The sequence below is a fragment of the Mus musculus genome, chromosome 1, assembly GCF_000001635.26.
Source record: "Mus musculus strain C57BL/6J chromosome 1, GRCm38.p6 C57BL/6J".
Lineage (NCBI taxonomy): Eukaryota > Metazoa > Chordata > Mammalia > Rodentia > Muridae > Mus > Mus musculus.
Window position 1 is genome coordinate 55,192,860 of NC_000067.6, and position 21,252 is coordinate 55,214,111.

A 21,252-nucleotide genomic window follows, 5' to 3' on the forward strand; every position below is an offset into this window, starting at 1 on the left:
GTATTATTCTCTAACACTGTCCTAAAACTTACCTTTAAAATCCCTTAGCAAGTTAAAGATTTAAAAATTATTTTTTGTGTACGGGTGTTTTGTCTGCAAGGTAAATATACTGCATGAATGCAGTACCTGGGGAGGCCAGAAGAGGGCGTCAGATCCTCTGAAACTGAGCCACCATATGGAAACTAGGATTCAAACCTGGGCCCTCTGGAAGAGTAGCAGGACTCATAACCACTGGGCCATCCCAATGCATATTTAGTGAGCCATGAGCCCCTTGCCATTCTGATAGCATATAAAGATAAGTCCTCTCAGACGGTAGGAGGAACACTTCCATGGTTCCATAGTGCCCATAGGATCTGGGTGCAGGAGAAATCTGTATGATGGTAAAGTTTTGGCACCGTTCTCCCTCTCTTTGTCTTAGAGCAACCTTATAGCTACTCCTCATACAGCGTTTGGAGGGAGTCTTCAGAGCACTGGTTGCAGGGTAGGATCTCATGCAGTTTGGGCACAAAATGCCAGAGTCTGGCTTCATGTTTCAGCCTACTCCCACTTCAAGGTATCCTTGGGATCACAATATATTTTAGTTCCAGCCTTAGGCTTAGTCCTGTCATTCCTAAACTGGTCCTGACCGGATACAGGAAATACCACTGGAGCTCAGCAGAAGTGGGCTGGCTGCCAGATGTCCTGCCCATTCATTCAGAGCACTGTGGGAAATACTTAGAAGTGAGCCCAGCTGGGATCCCCAAATGAATGGCAAGGAAGGAGTATACTTTTCCTCAGGGGAAGAGGAAGGAGAGACTCAGGGTTTCCACACTTCGGAAGGTCTGTGCCTAGCTGTATCAGGCCAAGTGCACCTAGGAGAACATCAAAGAGATGGAGAAAATGGACATGGGGGTGGCAGACACTTTTAATCCCAGCATTCAGGACACAGAGGCAGGTGGATAGCTGTGAGTTCAAGGCCAGCCTGCTCTACAAAGTAAGTTCCAGGATAGCCAGAGCTACAGAGAGAGAGAGAGAGAGAGAGAGAGAGAGAGAGAGAGAGAGAGAGACCTTGACTCAAACACAAGCAGAACAACCAGAAAGTGATTTGAAGGCACAGACACACAGGCTGTTGAGGAGGGGTGTGTCGACCGGTGTGTGTAGACCCAGGGCTCAGACAGAGAACTCTTGTTTTTCAGAAGCCCCTGCAGATTTCTCAAATGTCTGTGTATTTGAGGCCCTTGGGACAATACCAATGACAGGGACCCACCCTCTGGACCTGCTGACCTCCAAATCCCATGAAACCACACTAGAAGCATTTCTCGTAGGCTTAAGTCAGCATTGGTTAATTTACTCACAAATGAGCAGGTTGTAGAATGAGCTGTGCAGGTGGATGCACGGGCATTACCTGTCATGTCTCAATATCGGGGTAGGCAACACGCTTGTCAGAAGCCATCCAAACTCAGCCAGGGTGTGCAGCAGGGGGCCGTAATCTGTTTTAATTTCACAGCCCTGTGTGAATAAGCAAAAGAGCTTACAGTCTAATAGCAAAGACAGCTGGCCACACAGTAGCGAGGATGAGGGGCTGATGAGTGTTGTAGTGTGTGTGTGTGTGGGGGGGGGCCTGTGTCCAGTGGAACAGTGTCATGGAGCCCATGGGGCCCCCAAAATGTCACTTTCTGCAACTGTTGCCTTCTTAAAACCAAGTGAGTGGACAGTGGCCATTGGCCTTTCTTTGGTCCTGGGAAAGCCACGGTTCTCAGATTCTAAAGTGAGCGGAGCTGGGGATCTGCATTTTAAAAGCTCCCTAGGGCGTCCGATCCACGAGGCTTACTAAGTAGGTTCAGCAGTGGCCTTGGGCCTGGGATGGGAGGCTGGGGGTGGGAGGGAAGCTGCCAGGCTGGCCGAGTGGCCGCTCTTCTTGCTCCGCTGCGCTGGCGAAGGTTTTCTCTCGCAGCTTTACTCACCACCCACCTTCCCCAGCTCCCTCCGTGGGCTTTACAATTTCTCTGAAAATGACTTCTGTCCTTTATGGTCTTTGTAAGGCCAGAAAGTCAAAATGTTTCCTTGAAAGACGTTCTCTGTAAGGACCTTGTACATTCAACAGAGGTCCAAAGGGATCTGTCTACTTCAAGGGCAGTAGTTGATGACATCTGAATTTGTAAATGCGCAACCCCAGCCGCAGCAACACCTCTGACTATGACAGTGCTGTGTGTACACATCTGGCCTGGTATGTAAGAGAAAAACCTTTGGATGTTTTTACTCAAAACAAAACAAAACAAAACAAAACAATTCATAAGGTTAAAACCAAGCCTGCCATCCTGGTTGCTCAGCGGTGAAAGGCTGGATGAGTGGCTACACTACTCTTTCCAGTCAGTTGCCAAGGCATTTTCCAGTTGCCAAGGCATTTTGTAGTGAGGATTTCTGAGCCAGGGGATCTTGTCTAGGGCTAGACTCGCAGACTTGGGGAACCTACTTTTGTCTAGGTGCCGACAGTTACTTTTGCTATTTTGCTGAAATGTTTGAAAACATGGGTACAGCATATGGAGGAAGTCTGTCGGTTCTTTGTTGAGGGTTCTGTGAGAGTGGACCATCTGTGTCTGAGCATGCGCCTGGCCATGGGGGGCTTTCATCAACTCACACACAAAAGGAAAGCAGACTGTTGGAATCTGCAGCTCACCTCAATGACTGTCCACTGCTCCACCACAATGGCGTCGTTTCCTCTCCTGTTAGAACCTGGGACTCCAGATCCTTCTTCTTCGTAGATAAAAAAGCCTTCCAAAGATTTAGGTAACTGGTCCCCTGTGGGGAAAGGATACATTCAGAGGAGTCATATGTACATTACAGCTGCTTCCAAGGGTCGTGGTGGCAAGCTGGGAGAAAATCTTGTCGACTGGAAGCCATTCCTCATGTGTGTAGCCCCAGGTTACATGATGCATGTCCCAGCATCAGTGACAGAGGCTGAGCAAAGCGGCTCCCACGTGTAATCCCAGGATTTATGAAGCCGAGCCAGGAGGCTATGGAGCTTCAGGTTATCCTCAGCCACACAACACGCTGCAGGCCAGCCTAGGATACATGAAATGCTGTTCTGAAACATTAAGACGGGCTGGAGAGATGGCTCAGCAGTTAAGTGTGCTTGCTGCTTCCAGAGGATGGAGTTCGGTTCCCAGAACCCACACTGGGTAGCTCACAATTGCCTGTAGCTTGAGCTTCAGGGAATCCTATACCCTCGTTTGGATTCCATGTGGACTTGCACATATACAGACATGAGTGGGCATGTGTGCACACGCACAGACACAGAAACATAAATAAAAATCTCTATAGAGAAGACTCACTTAAACAAAAGTATTTTGGTTGAGTCCTTCTGTTTTAAGATTTGCTTTTTCTCCATAGGTAAAGACAGGTTTATAGTTCACTGAATTAAAATTAAACACACACATGGAACTACCACAGCAGAAACAAAGCTAAATAATGTGAGCAAGAATGGAATGTCTATTCAAGAAGCATCTGGGATGACCTTCACCTTGAAATAAAAGGTTGGCTTCTGATGTGTATCATACAAACCAGCAGGAACATGAAAAATGTCCATTCTTGAACTTGCAGGTATAATATGAAAACCAGAGCTTTAGAACCTCTAAGCACAGGGTAGGCGATGACTCAGTGGGTACAGCGCCTGCCTGCCTTGCAAGCATAGGCAGGAAACTAAGCCCAACACCACATAAAAGCAGAGCCCTGGGGAGGCAGATGACTTTGACAGCCTAGACAAAATGACAATCTCCAGGTTCAGGGAGAGGCTCTGCTCCCCAAAATAAGGTGGAGAGTGACAGAGAAAGATAACTGGACATTGACCTCTAGTCTCCACATACAAATGCTTGCGCAAGTACACACATGTAACACACATGCTATAAACACCGAACAATTCCCAAGTCCCCACAACAGCGACAGGAAGCGGCTAACAGAAGTCATTGTCCCAGGACTCCTGCTGGGAAGGAAGTTTTAAGGGAAGTCCCCTCTGCATTTTTCTTGAATAGTTGACAATAGCCACCTGGCCTTAACTAAAGGATTTAATGGAAATTCTTTTGCCTCTTATTTTGCAACAGAAGGCATTTTTCTCATGGTCCTGTGCTAGGTAAACACTGTGGGTTTTATGTAGCACTTGTCATATCCAAGTTTCCCTGCCGGTTATAGGAAACAGAATCATTTTGTTGCAACTTGAAAAAACCAAACCAAACCAAACCAAACCAAAACCAAACCAACCAAACAAGCCATCTCCCAGCTCCCCCAAATATTCCAATTAACTTACATCATTCTCAGCCTGTCCACCCTGACTGGGTGATGAATATCGCTTAATGTGCTCCAAGTATCATCTCCACCTTATGTTTATATTTTATTAAGGAACATATTTTCTAATTTATCAAGCAAGAATTTATTTATCTAATCATCTACTTTACCATCACAATAATTTTTATTTTATTGTCACCACCTTCATTAAAAATAATTTGTTGTACTAAGAAAATTCCTGTTTAATAAAGGCTGACAGTTTTCAGATGATATTTTAAGTTTAAAGATAAAGAAAAAACTAATTTTAGTGTCATAGTTTTAATTTTTTAAGAGGCTGAAATTTGAAAGCAAATTGATTTTTGCTTTATTTTGGAGGGGGTAGATTTTTTTTTTTTTTTTTTGAGACAGGGTTTCTCTGTGTAGCCCTTGCTGTCCTGGAACTCACTCTGTGGACCAGGCTGGACTGGAATTCAAAGGTCTACTTGCCTCTGCCTCCCAAGTACTGAGATTAAAGGTTTGTGCCACCACACCTGGCACCTAGCTTGCTTTTTTTTTTTTTTTTTTTTTTTTTAAACTTCCATTTAGGGCAGAGGCAGAACGCAGCAGAGAATGCACTTAAAAAAAAAAAAAAAGATAGTTTGGGGCTGGTGAGATGGTTCAGCCTGTAAGAGCACTGAATGTTCTTCTAAAGGTCCTGAGTTCAAATCCCAGCGACCACATGGTGGCTCACAACCACCTGTAATGAGATCTGACGCCCTCTTCTGGTACATCTGAAGTCAGCTACAGTGTACTTATGTATAATAATAAATAAATCTTTGGGCTGGAGCGAGCATGGACTGAGCAAGTGGGGCCAACCGGAGCAAGCAGAGGTCCTAAAAATTCAATTCCCAACAATCACATAAAGGCTCACAACCATCTGTACAGCTACTGTGTACTCACATACATAAAATAAATAAATAAACCTTTAAAAAAATAAAAATAGTTCGTAGAAGCCCAGTAAAGTATAATTTACAGTTGGAGCTGGTTTCTACTTGTATTATCTGTCCATTATCTTTGACCGGCCCCCACCAGAGCACCACAGACACTAGTTAATTAGAGCTGAGAAATAGAGCTGCTTATTTCAAGACTTTTTTAAGAATCCCGGGGATGTGAACTTTAAACTAATTTAACATTGCAGTAGTTACATAGTTACAGCCTGCCCCTCTGCTTCCTTCGGAACTTTACAGTGTGAAAACCACTTTTTCTGACTTCAATGCTGGAAGATATGTACTTGTAACTTTTTCTTTCTTTTGGAGACAGAGTAGCCTGGAGCTTCCTAAACTATGCTGGCCTCAGAATCAGAGATCCGTCTCTGGGATAAAAGGCATGTGCTACCTAGCATAAATATAAGTTTTACATTTAAAAAAATTTACATGTATCTATTTATCTATCCATCTACCTATCTTCCCATCTATCTACCTACCAGTGTGTGTGTTGTGGAGGTTCTAAGACAACTCCGGGAAGCCAAGTTCTCTTCTAAAAGCCTTGTGTGGATCCCAGCCAACAGGCATGGCTGCAAAAACCTTAACTCAGGGAACCACCCCACTGACCCATTTCTAAACCCTGTGGTTTAAAAGAAAGCAAGTACAACCCAAACTACACAGAGATGAAAGCGAGGCTCATTGTAATGTAATATTGTTAGTGAATTTCAAAGAAACTATGTTGTACAAAGGAAGCCAGATATACAAAAGACTACAAACAATCTGGCTGTGGGGGGTAGCTAATGCCTGTGTGGCTAAGGAGGAAGGATTTTGCTGAGTTCAAGGCTTATCTGGACTAGAGAATAAGACTCCAGGTGGCTCTCTCGGTGCTCACACTAGGGCAGCAGCTCTGGGAGTAGCAGCAAGGACGAGTTGCAGGGAAGGCTGTGGGGCTGTGATAAATGGGTACTTACCTCCAGATAATGGGGGAGGAGTCACTGCAGACACCCCCCACCCACACCCACACACACACTGCTGGGCTTACAGCGTTGGCCCTTCATATGGCAAACCCCAGAGCTTCCCAGCCAATGAGCCCATGCCCACTATGGGGGTGGGGGTGGGGGTGGGGTGGGGGTGGGCATGGATGGAGGCAGGATGACCAGGTTTCAAGTGTGTCAAAATTCATGGTGCTGCACATGATCAGAAGCTCTGGCCTGACACACTGTTCTCTCTCTCCCTCTCCCCCTCCCCTTGCCCCTCTTCCGTTCCCCTCCTCCCTCCCCACCCAACCCTTTTCCTGGATACTAACACTAGCCAAATGCATTTCTTACTTCTGTGTAGGAAAGCCTTAGCAAGCATAGGTTTCTTTAATGTAAATGTTTTGTTTTTTGTTTGTTTGTTTTGTTTTCCCATACAAGATTTCTTTGTGAAGCCCTGGCTGACTTGGAACTAGCTTTGTAGATCAGGCTGGCCTCAAGCTCACAGCGATCTACATGTCCCTGCCTCCTGAGTGCTGAGATTAAGGTGTGTGCACTACTGTCACCACCACCTGGTAAAAATAGTTTTTTTTTTTTTAATGAGTTTCCTTGATTATGGTGTTTTGTCATCACAAAGTAACTAAACATCAGCCTCTCTACTCTCGCCATTTATGGTCCATGTCCCAAAATGGGGCTAGAGAGGTCCTTTAAAAATGCAAATCAGATCAATGACTCCTTATTAAAATCTTCAACTAATGAAATGAAATAACTATTCTGCATGATGGTTAAGATCACATACTCTGCTTAGGGAGACTTGCAGACAAGCCTGGGATCTGATTTTAATCCCTAAAACTCACATTGTGGAAGGAGAGAACTGATCAGCGTCTCATGTGCTGTCCTTTGACTGCCACATGTGTACAGTGGCGAGCACACACCACACACTTCCACAGAATTAACTAGTGAATTGGATTGATTAGTTAATTAACAAATGAAAAATGAGCATACATTCTACCTTGTAGAGAGAATCTCTTATAATGATCACCTATCAATAAACAAGCTATTGGCCAATGAGCTGAGGCAGGAAATAGAAGGTGGGACACTGGCAGGAAGAGAGAGGATTCTGGGAAATAATAAGAGATAAAAGAGAGACTGGGGAGAGCTGAGGGAGATGAGAGGGGAGCTGGCTAAGGAGATGAACTCAGGGCAATGCTAAGGGACACACTGAGGAGACGAGAGGGCCAGGACTGAAGGAGAGGTAACTCACCAAGTGAAGGAGAGGTAACTAACCAAGTGAAGGAGAGGTAACTAACCAAGTGAAGGAGAGGTAACTAACCAAGTGACAGACAGAATAGTTTACATGGGTTAGAGAAGTTACCAGGTAGTTAGGGAATGAGCCAACGCTTATGGTCTAGGCATTTAATAGCCAATATTTAGTCTCAGAGTTGTCATTCTGGGGGGAAGAACTGGAAAAGGAAAAATGGTTTATTATTATTTTTAACAGCGCCTTGCTAGCCATTCTGCTTCCTAGTTGTGCAAATGTGGGCACATTATTTAGTGGCTGCATGTATCAGTTTTCACACAGGATTGCTTGTGTAGGTAATAACGAGTTATTCCATGCAAGGTGTAGAATAGCATCAGCACAGAGCAAGGAAAACACACATGCCAGCTCTTGCCACAGCTTTCCTGACAAACAGAGCCCTGCCCACCTCTCACCTTGTCTAGAGCCATCTTTCCCTGCATACCCTGCTCCAGCCACTCAGACCTTCCAGGTTCTTCTCACTAGCTCTGTGCTCTTTGTCTTGAACAGTCTATCCTGGCTCTTACATGCCTGCTCCCTATAGACCCCTATAGCCTCTTAGTTGCACTTTATTACCTTCCTGTATGTATGCTTGTATGTGTGTGTGTGTGTGCATATATGTGTGGGTGTGTGCATGTTCCACATGTGTGGATTCTGGGGGTAATTTGTAGGAGTCAATTTTCTCCTTCTGTCTCCTTCTGTTTCTCCTTCTGTCATGTGGGCCCTGGAAAACTGAACTCAGGTGGTCAGGAGGAGGCGAGCACCTTGACCTTTGAGCTATCTCGATAGTCTCTAGTCATCTTTCCTGTAGACTCTTCCCTGGTTCTCCTGTCACAGGATTCTGTTGGGTATACACTGAATATTTTTCTTACTTTTGAATGTGTGTGTGTGTGCATATTTTGTTACGTCCACAGCCTGCTTGAAACATGATATTGCAAACATGATAACACACCTAAGGACATACATAGATTTTGAGCATAAACAAAGATAGATACCTTTTGACTTTATCAACCGTCTGTACTTCTTTAAGTATCTTGAAAGGAAGAGAATCCACACACAATCAAAGGGGAGCCCTAAGAAGTGACACATAAAGAAGAGCAGACTATATCTGAGCATGATTCTCCTCGTGTGTGTCCGGGGGAGCATTCACAACAGAAAAGGCTGAGAGTGTGTGTGTGGAAGGCCACTGTAGGGGCGGATCTGACAGTGGTAGTGCCAGCTCTGACATGCCCAGCGAGGTAGGTGACTTTTCAGGGTATCCCTTCCCCTCCACCACTGCGTGTAAAGCATTTTCTCCCGTGTGATTTGTGAGCCAATGTATTTTAAGCTTCTGGACAGGGTTGAGTTTTGTGCTTCCATTTCTCCATAGTCGTCTGATTTCTGACAATATTTGTGATGATGGCAGAAGCAAGACGGAGCAAATCTGCATTGTTTCCTGGTGTGCTCGGGATGGCAGGCATCAACTATTCAAAACAAAGAGTCCAGTTCTGCCTCCTTCTTCACACTGCCTTCTCACAGACTCGGACACTGGTCAGCCTCCCCTCTGCAGTGTCCTCGGAAAGTCCTAGTGACACACACTCCAGTGTCCAGACCGCAGGCTGAGGGGGGTGAGTAGAGGTTTGGCAAAGATGGCGTGGAAGAATGTCTGAAAAGACATTCCAGCTGCACAAAGTGGGAGCGCCGCCCTGGGGCTCTAAGAACTAAAGCCCCAGACGGTTTCTGGCTAAGCAGCTGCTGTAGCTAATTTTATTTTTATCAGGCCAGGCCTGAGGCAGGAATGCCTGAGAGAGACTGAAAAGAATATTTTTGCTTTCCCTTAGGCAGTTTGTCACTAACCGAAAGTTGGAATGCCTCCAACTTAGCCACTGCAAAGAGAAGATGGAGAAGAGAGGGAGAGAAACAGCGTGAGGGATCAAAACCAGTCTCCAAAAAGATGATCCGCACTGAAAGTGTGACATATAATGCATGCCAAGAAGGACGAGTCATCAGAAAATAAGCTGCCTTGGAGCCTCGGTGCCACACCAATGTTCTCACTAATGTCTCAAAGCTGCAGAAAGTGAGTTTCACACTCCTTCCCCCAGCCCCCACTAGGAAACAGCCTCTGTCTGCCCACTCAAGTTTCCAGTAACCAGAAAACACGGAGGAGTATTTATTGAGCACCTGCTGTGTGCTCGGCATCTCTGCAGGGCACGGCCTGTGCCTCTCCTTGGGCGTGGCTTTTAGCATTGGCTTTAGTTAAAAGGATCTTGTAGAGCATGACTCCTGGACATACTAGGTTCCATCCTGTCATCTGTTGCCACCGGGGAAGGCACCAGAAGACTGGTTTAAGGACAGAGTGGTCTCATGATACTGGGCCTGGTTTCTCCTTCAGCCTTTGCTCCAGTCTCACTGAGCGTTAAGGTTGCAGCCATCCCGGCCTGGGGTGCGTTCTCCCCAGGTTGCCCACTATTTGTTTTTCATTTCTTTGAACACTAATCTTTGTTAAAGTCATTTTTGGGGAACTCTTTGTTTTTGGGATAGATAAGACTGGTTTGTACCACACTTTAGCTACAGAGAAAGACAAACAAAAGAATGGGCCTATATCTCTGAATTATTCTCCACACACAGAGCTAGAAATTCACTAACTATTGGGTGAATACACCAAATATGTATACTAACTACAGGATGGCACCCCAAGCTTCCTGACTGGGCTGTTGTAGTACACTGTATCTGGGAATTTCTGCTGGCCGATCCCCCCATTGTGTGCCGATTCTTAATGGTTCCTATGCCATAGCAAACATTACAACATTACAATTCTAAACCTGCTCAGGGTTGCTCTTAAGGATAGTAAAGTGCTCTGTCTCTGTCTCTGTCTCTGTCTCTGTCTCTGTCTCTGTCTCTGTCTCTTTCCTGTGACAATGCTTCTCTGGGTAGTCCTGGCTGTCCTGGAACTAGCTCTGTAGAACAGACTGGCCTGGAACCCAGAGGTCCTCCTGTCTTTGCCTATGGAGTGCTGGGATTAAAGCTGTGCACCACCACACCAGGCTTGTTTTACTAGTTTTTTAAAGATTTATTTATTTATTTATTTATTTATTTATTTATTTATTTAATGTATTCTATGTACACTGTAGCTGTCTTCAGACACACCAGAGGAGGGAGTCAGATTTCATTACGGGTGGTTGTGAGCCACCATGTGGTTGCTGAGAATTGGACTCAGGACCTCTGGAAGAGCAGTCAGTGCTCTTAACCGCTGAGCCGTCTCTCCAGCCCCCCTACTAATGTTTTAAAAGACAGGATCTCACTATTATAACTGGCGAGCCACCACCATCCAGCAATAGGAAAGCTTTTCTTAAAAATTTTAAAAAATTAGCCAGGCAGTGGGAGACAGAAGCAGGAGGATCTCTGTGATTTTGAGGACAACCTAGTTTTCAGAGTGAGTTCCAGGAGGCCAGGGCTACACACAGAAATCCTGTCTCAGAAAACCAAACCAAGCCAAACCAAGCCAAACGCATTTTGTCTCTGCGTGTCTGCTGCATGAACATGGGGGCACAGGCATGTCACGTGCGTGCTCTGTATCCGTGTTGGGGTCGGAGCTCTACTTGGGACACTGGGTTTGTCCTCCTATGGTGGGGCCCGGGGCTTGAGGCTGAGCTGTAGCTCCCTCTACCTGCTGAGCCATCTCACTGGACGAAGCTTTTCAATTAAAGTTGTGCAATGATGAGAACATATTTTTTTTAAAAAAAGAATTATACCCATCCTTACAGTGATAGAACTTGAAAGGAAAAATATTTTCAGCAGTGTTGATCCAAATCCAGATTATTTACATATAAATATATTACTAACGTAAAACTCACCTTTAGGTGTCTCCCAGCACACAAAAGAGTCAATTAAAGAGAAGCCTTGCTTATAGTAAAATGTCGTTAGTTCTAGCCAGTTGGCGTCCAGAGCGCTGATGACAGCTCCCTTCCGCGTCACTTTCATGGACAGGACACCTTCCTGATAGGCCCAGCTGGCCGCATCTTCCTCAAAAGCATTGAAGACCATGTACAGCTTACCATCTGGGGCTAGACGGTCAGGGAAAAGGGAAGAACATAACCTTACTGTTCAAAATTCTTAAAGATTGTTCTTCGTTAGCCATTACAAACATACAAATGAATATAGACAATCATAAAAATAGCCACGCTCAATTGAAAACATGTGTGTCTATCTGTGTGCATGCTTGTGTTGTGTCCTGTGTCTGGGTGCAACTACACATGCAGAGGCCAGAGGTTAACGCTGCAGCTGCTTCAGCTCTTCCGCACCTTCGGTTTTGAGTGAGGGTCTCTAACTGACTCCGAGCTTCTGATCTGGCCGTCGTGTCCGCCTGTCCAGCACTGAGGGCGTAAGCATGCGCTTCTGATCTGACTTTGGTGGGTAAATGGACACCAGACTCAAGACTTGGCGTTTGTGGGACAAGTGCTTTACTGCCTACGCCATCTCTATGCCCTCCCCGCCCCAACACAGTTAGTAACATTACAACACACTGGCCTTGAACTACTTCTTCACAGAAATAAGACGATGGACACAGTGCGGAGCCTACTGTGTAGTATCTAGCAGTATATGGTCTCCAATTCCAATCTCTAAAAATAACTGCTAGGATGAACTTGGTATTTATTGTTCTCAAGAAAGCTTTTAGTTTTTCGGTGTACAGTTATTTACTGTATAAATATTTTACCATTTAAAAGATTGCTTTAACAGGGTTGAGGATTTAGCTCAGTGGTAGAGTTCTTGCCTTTCAAGCACAAGGCCCAGGGTTTGGTCCTCAGCTTAACAGCAACAACAAGAAACAAACAATCAAAACCCAAAGAGAAGCCGACCCAGCACAACTTCAACGGTACACTGCTGCAAATTCATCTCCTGCTCTTCCTCTAGAAGATGCTGCTCAAATGGATGCACGGGGACTGAAAGTGTCTCAGAACCAGAAAGCCCAGACTCCGTCCGCTGCACACTGGGCCAAGGCTGATCAAAGGATGGGAGCATCTGTCAACTTGCTGGAGTTTGTGCCAGGTACTGGGTGGGCTGTTTCCCTTTGTACAACCCGTGAGAGAGGCTCTGCAACTCTCTCCTTTATAGAAAGAAATTGAGGCGTTTGTCTCCAGAGCTCAGGGTAACTTACAGTTTACACAGTCTTTAGGTTTTTTTTTTTTTTTTGATGTTGATTAAAAAAAAAAATCCTAAATCATAGCTGTGAAACTCTCACAGATTTGAGCAATTAACCTGCATTATATTTTTTTTTACTCCTTTGGATAAAGTCTGCTAGAAATCATAAGTGTGGTGGGTTTTCTCTTCTTTTTAATCGTATTTAAACAACAAAATACTTGACTTACAGAGAAAGCTAGGATTTGTTTTGTACCCCTGCTTAAAAGACATTTCCCTACATGTAACAACTATTTGTAAAAATGTTAAAAAAAAAAAAAAAGCTCTCCTTGGTTTTACAAAAAAAAAAAAAAAATCCTGCAAAGATGTCAGGAAACTTTTACACAGTCAAAAATAAAAGAGCAAAATACTCAATTTCTTGGGAAAACTTGAGACTTGGCCGAGAAGAACAAGACTATTGTCTGCAGTTATTTCTGGCTGTGGGCACTATTGTTACACTAACTGGCTCATTGTCATGTCCCTTTGTCATAGATTCTAATGAGGATCAAAGCGAGTCCCTTGGTTTCCAAGGGGGAAAGGCCTGCCCTGAAATTCCCACAGGCTGTTTACCAAGCTGCTTCCTTGGTCAAGTCACTGCTTTCATTGGAGAAGAGGGCGAAGGCGACTGGCTGGCTAGGCCACTGGGAGACCCAATGCCTGAAACATTGGCCTGCCCTACTTCTGGCTATAATAACTTAACAACCCACAAGTTTAGATTAGTTCAATGTCCTTATGATCCTCTGACACTAACTTTGTCCTGTAGTTCTTTAAAATAACTGTGTAGTTGGGGAATGTAAGAATGCATTCTCCTCCCTTGCCCGCTCACAGTTACCTTCTCCCCGCTTTGGGTTAGCGTAGCTGGGGCTGCTGTTCCTCTCTGTCTGATGCTGTCCACTTTCATGCTGAGGTTCCTCCTCCACTCCACTTTCAGACAAGTGTCCACCAAGGGCTCCTTCATTCCAGCCTTTGCAGTTGTCTTGTGAATCTTGTCTCACGTGTAGCCCCGACTCTGCAACTCCATCGTGGCTGGCTCCATTACAGTGCATAGATGGCAAGTAGCACTGGGAGACCAGCCCAACAAACTTCATCCCTCTTTTAGCAGCGGCATTAATCTGGGGTTTAAAGAGATGGCAGGACCAAGGTAAGCCCATGTATGACCCAGCCAACTAAGCTTCAGTCTCTGAGGAGGCCGTTAGAAGACAATAAACTGACTAGTAACCGAGGCACCCCTAGAAGCCAACTGAGAACCTGGGTCTCAGTGTCAGCAGGACTTATCAAACAGAACTGATCTGGCTTAAAAATGATAAAAACAGGGCTGGAGAGATGGCTCAGCGGTTAAGAGCAGTGACTGCTCTTCCAAAGGTCCTGAGTTCAAATCCCAGTAACCACATGGTGGCTCACAACCATCCGTAATGAGATCTGACACCCTCTTCTGGAGTGTCTGAAGACAGCTACAGTGTACTTACATATAATAAATAAATAAATCTTTAAAAAAATGATAAAAACAGGACTGTATTTTCCCCTGCAATTCTGCCACATTTGGCAAGACCTAGTAATTTTATAGCATGGGTTTTGGAGGCTATTAACAATGATCTTTCCAGTTGGAGCAAAATTAAAGACTATTCCAGAACACTCCCAAAATAACTGAAACAAATATAACCTCACTATTAAAGAATGCATTAATTGAAAAGCAAAAAACATACAGCACTATTTGATGTTGATTCTGAAAGATGTTAGAAGATCAGTTCTTATGAATATTCACATATAAAGCATGAGTCCAGTTCATTGCATCTGTAATGAAGCTTTCTAGTCTGCCCTTGCCTGATGTCTGCCACTGCCCTGGGCCAAATACAGAGTTAGATGTAGCCTGTCAGTCAGTCAACAGTCTCTGAAGCAGGGAGCGTCTAAGTGGCGAAACAATGTGGGATCTTAGTAATAGTGATCTCCATTCTCATGCTTGTGATATTATCATCTCAACTCCTCTAAGCTCACAATGCCCAGGACCTAAGGGTGGCATCGTTCTTCTCCTGTGTTCAGCTGGCAGTACTCCCCAGGGCAAAGGCTGTGTCTTCTTCCCTCCCTTTGTAAATACTCATATTTAATTTACAAATTTTGCTTATTTAAAGCAAAAATGAAGAAGCCTTTGTTTTTGTTTGTTTTTTTGAGACAGGGTTTCTCTTGTGTAGCCCTGGCTGTCCTGGAACTCCCTCTGTACCCCAGGCTGGCCTCGGCCTCCGGAGCGCAGGGATCAGAGGCATGCACTGCTGTGTCTGACTCAGCAGTGTTGGTTTTTCATGGTCACTGATGTGGACATCTACACTAAAAGTTTGAAGTGTTGCCCCGGACTTACATGGAAACCCAGACAGAATGAAATGGGATTTTCAAAGGCAGGGAGAACTGAACAAACTGCAGAGCAACGCAGTTGAAGGAGCTTCTGGGAGCCAGCTCGGAAGTGGAGGCTGCCAGGAGCCAGCGCCCCGACTATGCCACCCTGGCCTCAGTCCTAAGAGTTACATTCCGAGAGTTCACACTGTGTGGGTACTTATATGTAACCACAGTTTCCCTCTCCCAGGTGCACTGGGAGAAAAGAGGGAGGTAAGAGAGGGCTTGGTGTTCTGGAAGTAGGAAGGGTAAATTTCTAGTCAGTGTCCTCTCTAGGTATTGGGTTCAGTGGAGACATTCAAATAAACCTTTCTTTCTTACTCTAACATATGCTTCGTTTTCCCTGGAAGTCTGTGAACAAATATATTGATGTCTTTTCCATTTTTACTTGGAGGATGGATAATTTTAGTTACATCTATCTATTCATCCATCCATCCATCATCCAACCATCTATCTATCATCCATCCATCCATCTATCATCCATCCATCCATCCATCCATCCATCCATCTCTGTGTGCTTGTGCGTGCCCATGTGCACATGTATGTGTCATGGTGTGATGCACATGTACTGCTCAAGGGACAGCTTGTAGGAGTTAGTTCTCCTCTTCTAAGCCCTGAGTTCCAGAGACTGAACTCTAGTCATCAGCTCTGGGAGCCACGCCTTACATCTTGGTCTGTCTTGCCTGCCTTGGAGGACTGATATTTTTTAATGGGGTGCTTTAAAATCCTGAAAAAAAAATGCAAACTGAATATTAAACAGAATGGTCAGGGGTGGGATCTAGCCCAGAGTAGAGTGCCAGCATGCAGGAGGCGTGCATGTTCAGCCCTCAGTACCACAGACAAGGACACAGACTAAAAATAGAGGAGACATTAATATGTTGTTAAAGCTTGACTTTAACTGTTTAGCTGTTCAACAATCAAGTCGTCACACAAAGTGGCTGTTCAAAAATAATCTTTGGCATTGCTCTTGTGCATGCCCGGGGCAATGATGGCCTATCTCACATGCATGCTTCCTGAAGCTTTTCTCTTAGAGAAGAACCCCACTACTCTAGGGGCTGCAACAGCAGGCTTTCCTGTTTCAGTAGGTCTTCAACGGTGTCCAGGAAGTTAGATTCAAAACAAGCACCCTGGTGGTTCTCTATCAAGACTCACTTAGTAGCTACATTTTTGTTTTCAAAAGAAACTGTCTGGAGTGGATTTATTCCCAGAAAGGAAAAATAACAAATAAAAACCAGAATAGTAGCAGAGAGCAGCTTGTGCACTCTGTAAAGCCTGGGTTTTTCCTTCCCCCTCAGCTGAATGGTAACCTGTACCTAAACTGGAAGAGACCTGGTTAACAGCTGTTAGTGTGAGTCGCAGTCCACAGGTGATCCTCCACAAGTGAGGTCACCGCCTGAAGGCAGCAACAGAAACACTCCACCTTTCCTTTTTCTCTTTGTAACTCAGGCTGCTCTGGAAGCCAGGGTCCCCCTGCCCTCAGCATCCTAAGTGCTCAAAGGTCGGAAGATGTGAGTCTGCATGCCTCACTCCAGTCTCACAATCTTTACCTGAAAAAAAGCGGAGTGGGTCCTTGACACCATATATTTAAATTAAATAAAGGCCACCTGGGTGTGCTGCTCTGATTTAATTCCAGCACTCAGAGGCACTGCTAGGCTGATCCCTGTGAGTTCAAGGCCAGTTTGGTCTAAAAAAAAAAAAAATCAACCTGTGCATCTCCTTTGGCACACCTCTATCTCTAAAAATATTTATATGAGTCATAGCAGTAGCAAAATTACAGTTTTGAAGTAGCAATGAAATAATTTTCTGGTTGGGGGCATCATAACATGAGGGACTGTATTAAGGAACTGCAGCATTAGGAGGGGTGAGAACCACAACAGCTAAGGCTACATAGTGAAACTGTTTTAAAAAACAAAACAAACGAAAACCCCACAAAACCAAAGACAATGACGACGATAACAACAACAACAACAACAAGAAAAGGACTTATAAGAATGTCAATGTGACTAAAAACTTTCAACAAAAAATTCTATCAATTTAGAATATTTATGGACATATAGATCTTCCCTGGTTTGGTCAATCTACATTTAGTGTTCAGTTTTTTAATTTATGCAGCTTTCAAAGTATACATTATTGTAATTTTCCCTCCATCTCTTTTCAAGTTATTTTTTCTTAAAAAAATAAAATAATTTTTTTGCTAACACCTCCATTCACAACTGAATGTGTCTACTTTTTTGGTTTTTTTTCATATTTTAAAAAAAGAAAATCTTTTTATTTCATCTGAAACTTTTGGAATTTACTTTCCACAGACCTGCTCCCCTAAGCAGTGACTAAAATACACGTATGCTTGCCATACCCTATTGCTACATTTGCGGTTAAACTTCTGTGCAGCCGAACTTCCTTTTGCTCCCTCTGGTCTGCTCTCCTGGCGCTTGGTTATGATCCTGTCTATTCTTGGTTGTCACTTTGACAGGATCTGGAACCGATTAACAGCCAAGTTGATGGCGCACCTGTGAAGCCTTTTCCTGCTCAGATTAACCCAAGTGAGAAGACCCACCCTAAAGGTGGGCGGTGCTTCTGGTGGCAGCCCCGCTAAAGGAAGCGGGAGGCACAAAGCTTTTTTTTTTTTTTGGCCTTCTGCCCTCTTGCCCTCCTGTGCTGCTTCAGTCCACCATGCTGGCAGCAAATTGCTGCTGCTAGTTTTGTCTGACATTAAAGCCCAGTTTCTTCAGCCTTCAAAAAGGGACTGAAGACTAGTGGTTTTCCAGAATCTTCCAGGCCTTCAGCATCCAGCTGAGACTGGTTAGGCATCCGGTCTTTGGAAGGAGCTGCTTCAGGGTATAAGGCAGCCCCAGTGTGAAGGGGGCCACTGCTCTCCTCCTTAGACTGCTACATAAACCAACCGGACAAGCCCTTCAGTGCACTCACTCTCATGCTCTTCCTCCATAGGGTCCTGGCTAATGCAGTTTAGTAATGGCTCACAGGCTCAACATTTTGAATTCCGTGGAATATGGCACCATTGGTTTCTTAATCTTCTGGATCCTCCTCTGTAGCCCAGACTGCCTGGAGCTCATGATGTAGCCCAGGCTGGCTTTGAACTCGTGTTGTAGCTGAGGATAGCCTTGCACTCATCGCCCCTCCCCTTGCACAGCCCCAGGATTACAGGCCTGTGCTACCATGCCTGGCTTCCCGGTGGTTTTCAGGTAAGAAAGGAAACTGTTTCTTAGCTGCCCCAGGAAGGCACTCTCAGTTCCTTCGACGCAGTACCTTGTCCATGAGTTCCTTTGCAGCGTCGTTTGCTTGTGCCTCACAAGTTAGTGGACACTCCTCCATCACAAGCCTTGCGCGCCTTTGTCCGCCTGCTGCAGAATGCTTGGGGCTGCAAGGAGAACAGGCATGGTCAGAGGCAAGCTGCTGCTTTCCAGCTATGTCCATAGGAAAGCCTTGAGCGGCTCAAAAGCAAGGTCAAGGCCATCACTTTGTTCCTTCATTCCTGATGCTTATCTCAGAGTGCTGCAGACACACAGAGATTTCTGTTACCTTGTATTTCCTTAATTTAAGCTTCCAGGGATTTGAATTCCTAATTTAAGGAGACTGCTGTTGGGCAGGAGCACAAGTAAGCACAGGAGCACGACAATCCTATTTAAATGCAGAGCAACACGTCTGTCTCTCCCTCTTTGTCTTTACTGAGCTCTAACTTTTGCCAGGTTGTAGCCACTGCTGAGCCTATCTAACACCAAAAGCAGGAAGGGCATTTATACACAGTTGATGGAATTTGTAATCAAGACATAGCATTACTACAGCATAAAAATGTCAAAAGTGTAAAAATGAAAGTGCTTAATAATGTTTGGAATGGAAACATTTATATTCTAGTAAAGGCTGAAGTCCATACACACTCTTGTGTGCCTGTGCATGTGTGTGTGGATTCTGTGTGTGGATTGTGTGTGTGAATGAGTATGTATGTGTGTGTGAGTGTGTGTGTATGCATAGGTAGTTACTGCTTCTAATAAACCAGACTGAAGGGGCTGGGGACATGGCTCAGTGGTAGAGTACCTGCCTAGAATGTGCGAGATCTTGGATTTGATCTTTAGCAGTGAACAACAAAACCTCCAAAACTTCTGCTCGCTCCCCCCTTCCCCGCCAAACCACCGGCCCTAGAACAGGCTTTTTCTGTGTAGCCTTGGCTGTTGTGGTACTTGCTCTGTAGACCAGGCTGGTCTTGACACTCAGAGAGCTTGCCTCCCTCTGCCTCCTGAGTGCTGGGACTAAAGGCATACACCAACATCACCCAGCTTTTTTTTTTTTTTTTTTAATACTTAGATAACTTAAGTGTCTCAGACAGGTCTCAAACCTAATATGTAGTAGAGAATGACTTTATTTTTTGACCCTCCTGAATGCTAGGATGACAGGCGTGTGAGCCTATATCTGGTTTCTGTGGTACCAGAAAATGAGCCCAATGCTTCCCACATGCTAGGCAAGCACTCGATTGACTGATGCACCCCTAGTCCACCATCTGAAAATGTAAAGGCCTGCTCTCTCTTCTCCCCTCCTTTTCCCATTTTCCTGTTCTCTCACCCTTTCCCCTCTTATGATTTTCTTTAGCCTTTACGTAGTAAGATTGCTGTTCACCCACCACTGTGAAGAGGAAACACAATTTTGAGATAAAAATTGTATCACTTTATTGTGTGTCTGTATGAGTGTGTGTGTGTGTATGTGTGTGTGTGTGAGTGTGTGTGTAGGGTCTGAGGACAGCTCTGTGGGGCTGGCTCCTTCCACCCTTTATGTGTTCTGGGATTGAACTCAACCTCAAAGCTTGCAAGGCCAGTATTCACCGTACCTCTCCCAGCCAGAAGTCCCTAAGACAGTTTTTATAAAGATGAAGAATTGTGCAAGACTCTTTAATATATTAATTTGAGGCAACATTATGGCCATTTTCATTCTTCATTGCAGAGACTCAAAGCAGCTGTGCTGGTTTGAATGCCCATGGCCCTCCTAGGCTAACACATTTGCATGCTTAGTCTTCAGTTGATCACCTAGGAAGGATTAGGTGTGGCTTTGTTGGTGTAGGGGTGTCACTGCCAGAGGGCAGTGTTTCTTCTTCTGCCTTCCGCCTGCAGCTCCAGCCCCAGCACTGCCACTGCCTGTGTTCCATCACGTGATAATCGTAAGCAACTCCCTAATTAAATGGTTTCTCTTTTAAAGAGTTGCCTTGGTCATGGTGTCTCTTCACAACACCTAAGTTAGAACAGTAACTAAGACAACAGTTTTCTTGTGGAGCTAACGCAGGGCCTTGCACAGGTGCTGTGCCACTGAACTATGTACTCAACCCAAAAGGTCCTTCAGACCCCGTTTTGCTTGTTAAAGAAAGCATAGCTTCAATCCCAAGAATCCCAGGGGAAACGTTGCCAATATGTCTATTTAATTTATGAGAACTTGGCATTGTAGTGCTTTCTTCTACTATGAAAGTTTTAGGATGCAGGCAGGCTAAGCTCCAGCTACCATTTTTTTTTTTTTTTAAGGTTTATTTATTTTATTTACATGAGTACACTGTAGCTATCTTCAGAAACACCAGAAGAGGGCATTAGATCCCATTACAGATGGTTGTAAGCCACCGTGTGGTTTCTGGGAATTGAATTCAGGACCTCTGGACGAGAAGTCAGTGCTCTTAACCTCTGAGCCATCTCTCCAGCCCCTCCAGCTGCTATTCTTAATGAGAACACAGGTACCTGGAAGAACTCTTGAGAGAGGTTGCCTAGACTGGGCCAGTTTGCTTAGGCTAATTGCTGATCCTTATCTTCTGGTGGTTCCTGTAGGAGTTGCCAGGACACCCAGCTTTAATGGGCGTTCCTTGGATCTCTCTCGACTTTCCCTTTCTCGATCACACCCTCCCTTGGTATTTATTTGCCTCCAAAGAGTAAAGACAACGTTGGGGGTGGGGGCTGTTCTGGCTCTCTCTCTCTCTCTCTCTCTCTCTCTCTCTCTCTTCTTGAGATTGGGCTGGAGAGATGGCTCAGCGGTTAAGAGCACCGACTGCTCTTCTGAAGGTCCTGAGTTAAAATGCCAGCAACCACGTGGTGGCTCACAACCATCTGTAATGTGATCTGATGCCCTCTTCTAGGTGTCTGAAGACAGCTACAATGTACTTACATATAATAAATAAATCTTAAAAAAAAAGATTAAAGAAAGTCATCATTCTTAACTGTCTCTGAGGTGACTTTTCTCAAGCGCT

General features: G+C 44.8%; 1 protein-coding gene and 1 long non-coding RNA gene across 10 annotated transcripts in view; one reads left to right on the forward strand and one right to left on the reverse strand.

The window, feature by feature from the left end:
• Rftn2 (raftlin family member 2) overlaps positions 1 to 21,252 on the reverse strand; it is a 56,905-nt gene that overhangs the window by 22,701 nt on the left and 12,952 nt on the right. For 3 of the 7 annotated variants that reach the window (XM_006496309.4, XM_006496308.4, XM_011238610.3), the window contains 6 exons: positions 18,291 to 18,402; positions 13,477 to 13,756; positions 11,324 to 11,533; positions 8,486 to 8,563; positions 2,657 to 2,778; positions 1,385 to 1,488 (listed from right to left, as the gene is read on the reverse strand). In XM_006496309.4, coding sequence (XP_006496372.1) covers positions 1,385 to 1,488; positions 2,657 to 2,778; positions 8,486 to 8,563; positions 11,324 to 11,533; positions 13,477 to 13,756; positions 18,291 to 18,356 — 860 coding nt within the window. In that variant the 5' untranslated portion in view covers positions 18,357 to 18,402. The remainder of the gene's footprint in view (positions 1 to 1,384; positions 1,489 to 2,656; positions 2,779 to 8,485; positions 8,564 to 11,323; positions 11,534 to 13,476; positions 13,757 to 18,290; positions 18,403 to 21,252) is intronic. The other 4 variants (NM_001356288.1, NM_028713.1, NM_001356287.1 and 1 more) reach the window with 3 other exon arrangements.
• On the forward strand, positions 9,120 to 18,297 carry Gm51743. 3 transcript variants are annotated; one of them, XR_003948664.1, is made up of 3 exons: positions 9,120 to 9,546; positions 12,381 to 12,515; positions 17,973 to 18,297. It is a non-coding gene; the product is annotated as a predicted gene, 51743 (long non-coding RNA). The 3 variants fall into 3 exon arrangements; XR_003948663.1 differs by lacking the exon at positions 17,973 to 18,297 and adding an exon at positions 13,137 to 13,483; XR_003948665.1 differs by lacking the exon at positions 17,973 to 18,297 and adding an exon at positions 13,137 to 13,483 and having other exon boundaries at positions 12,384 to 12,515.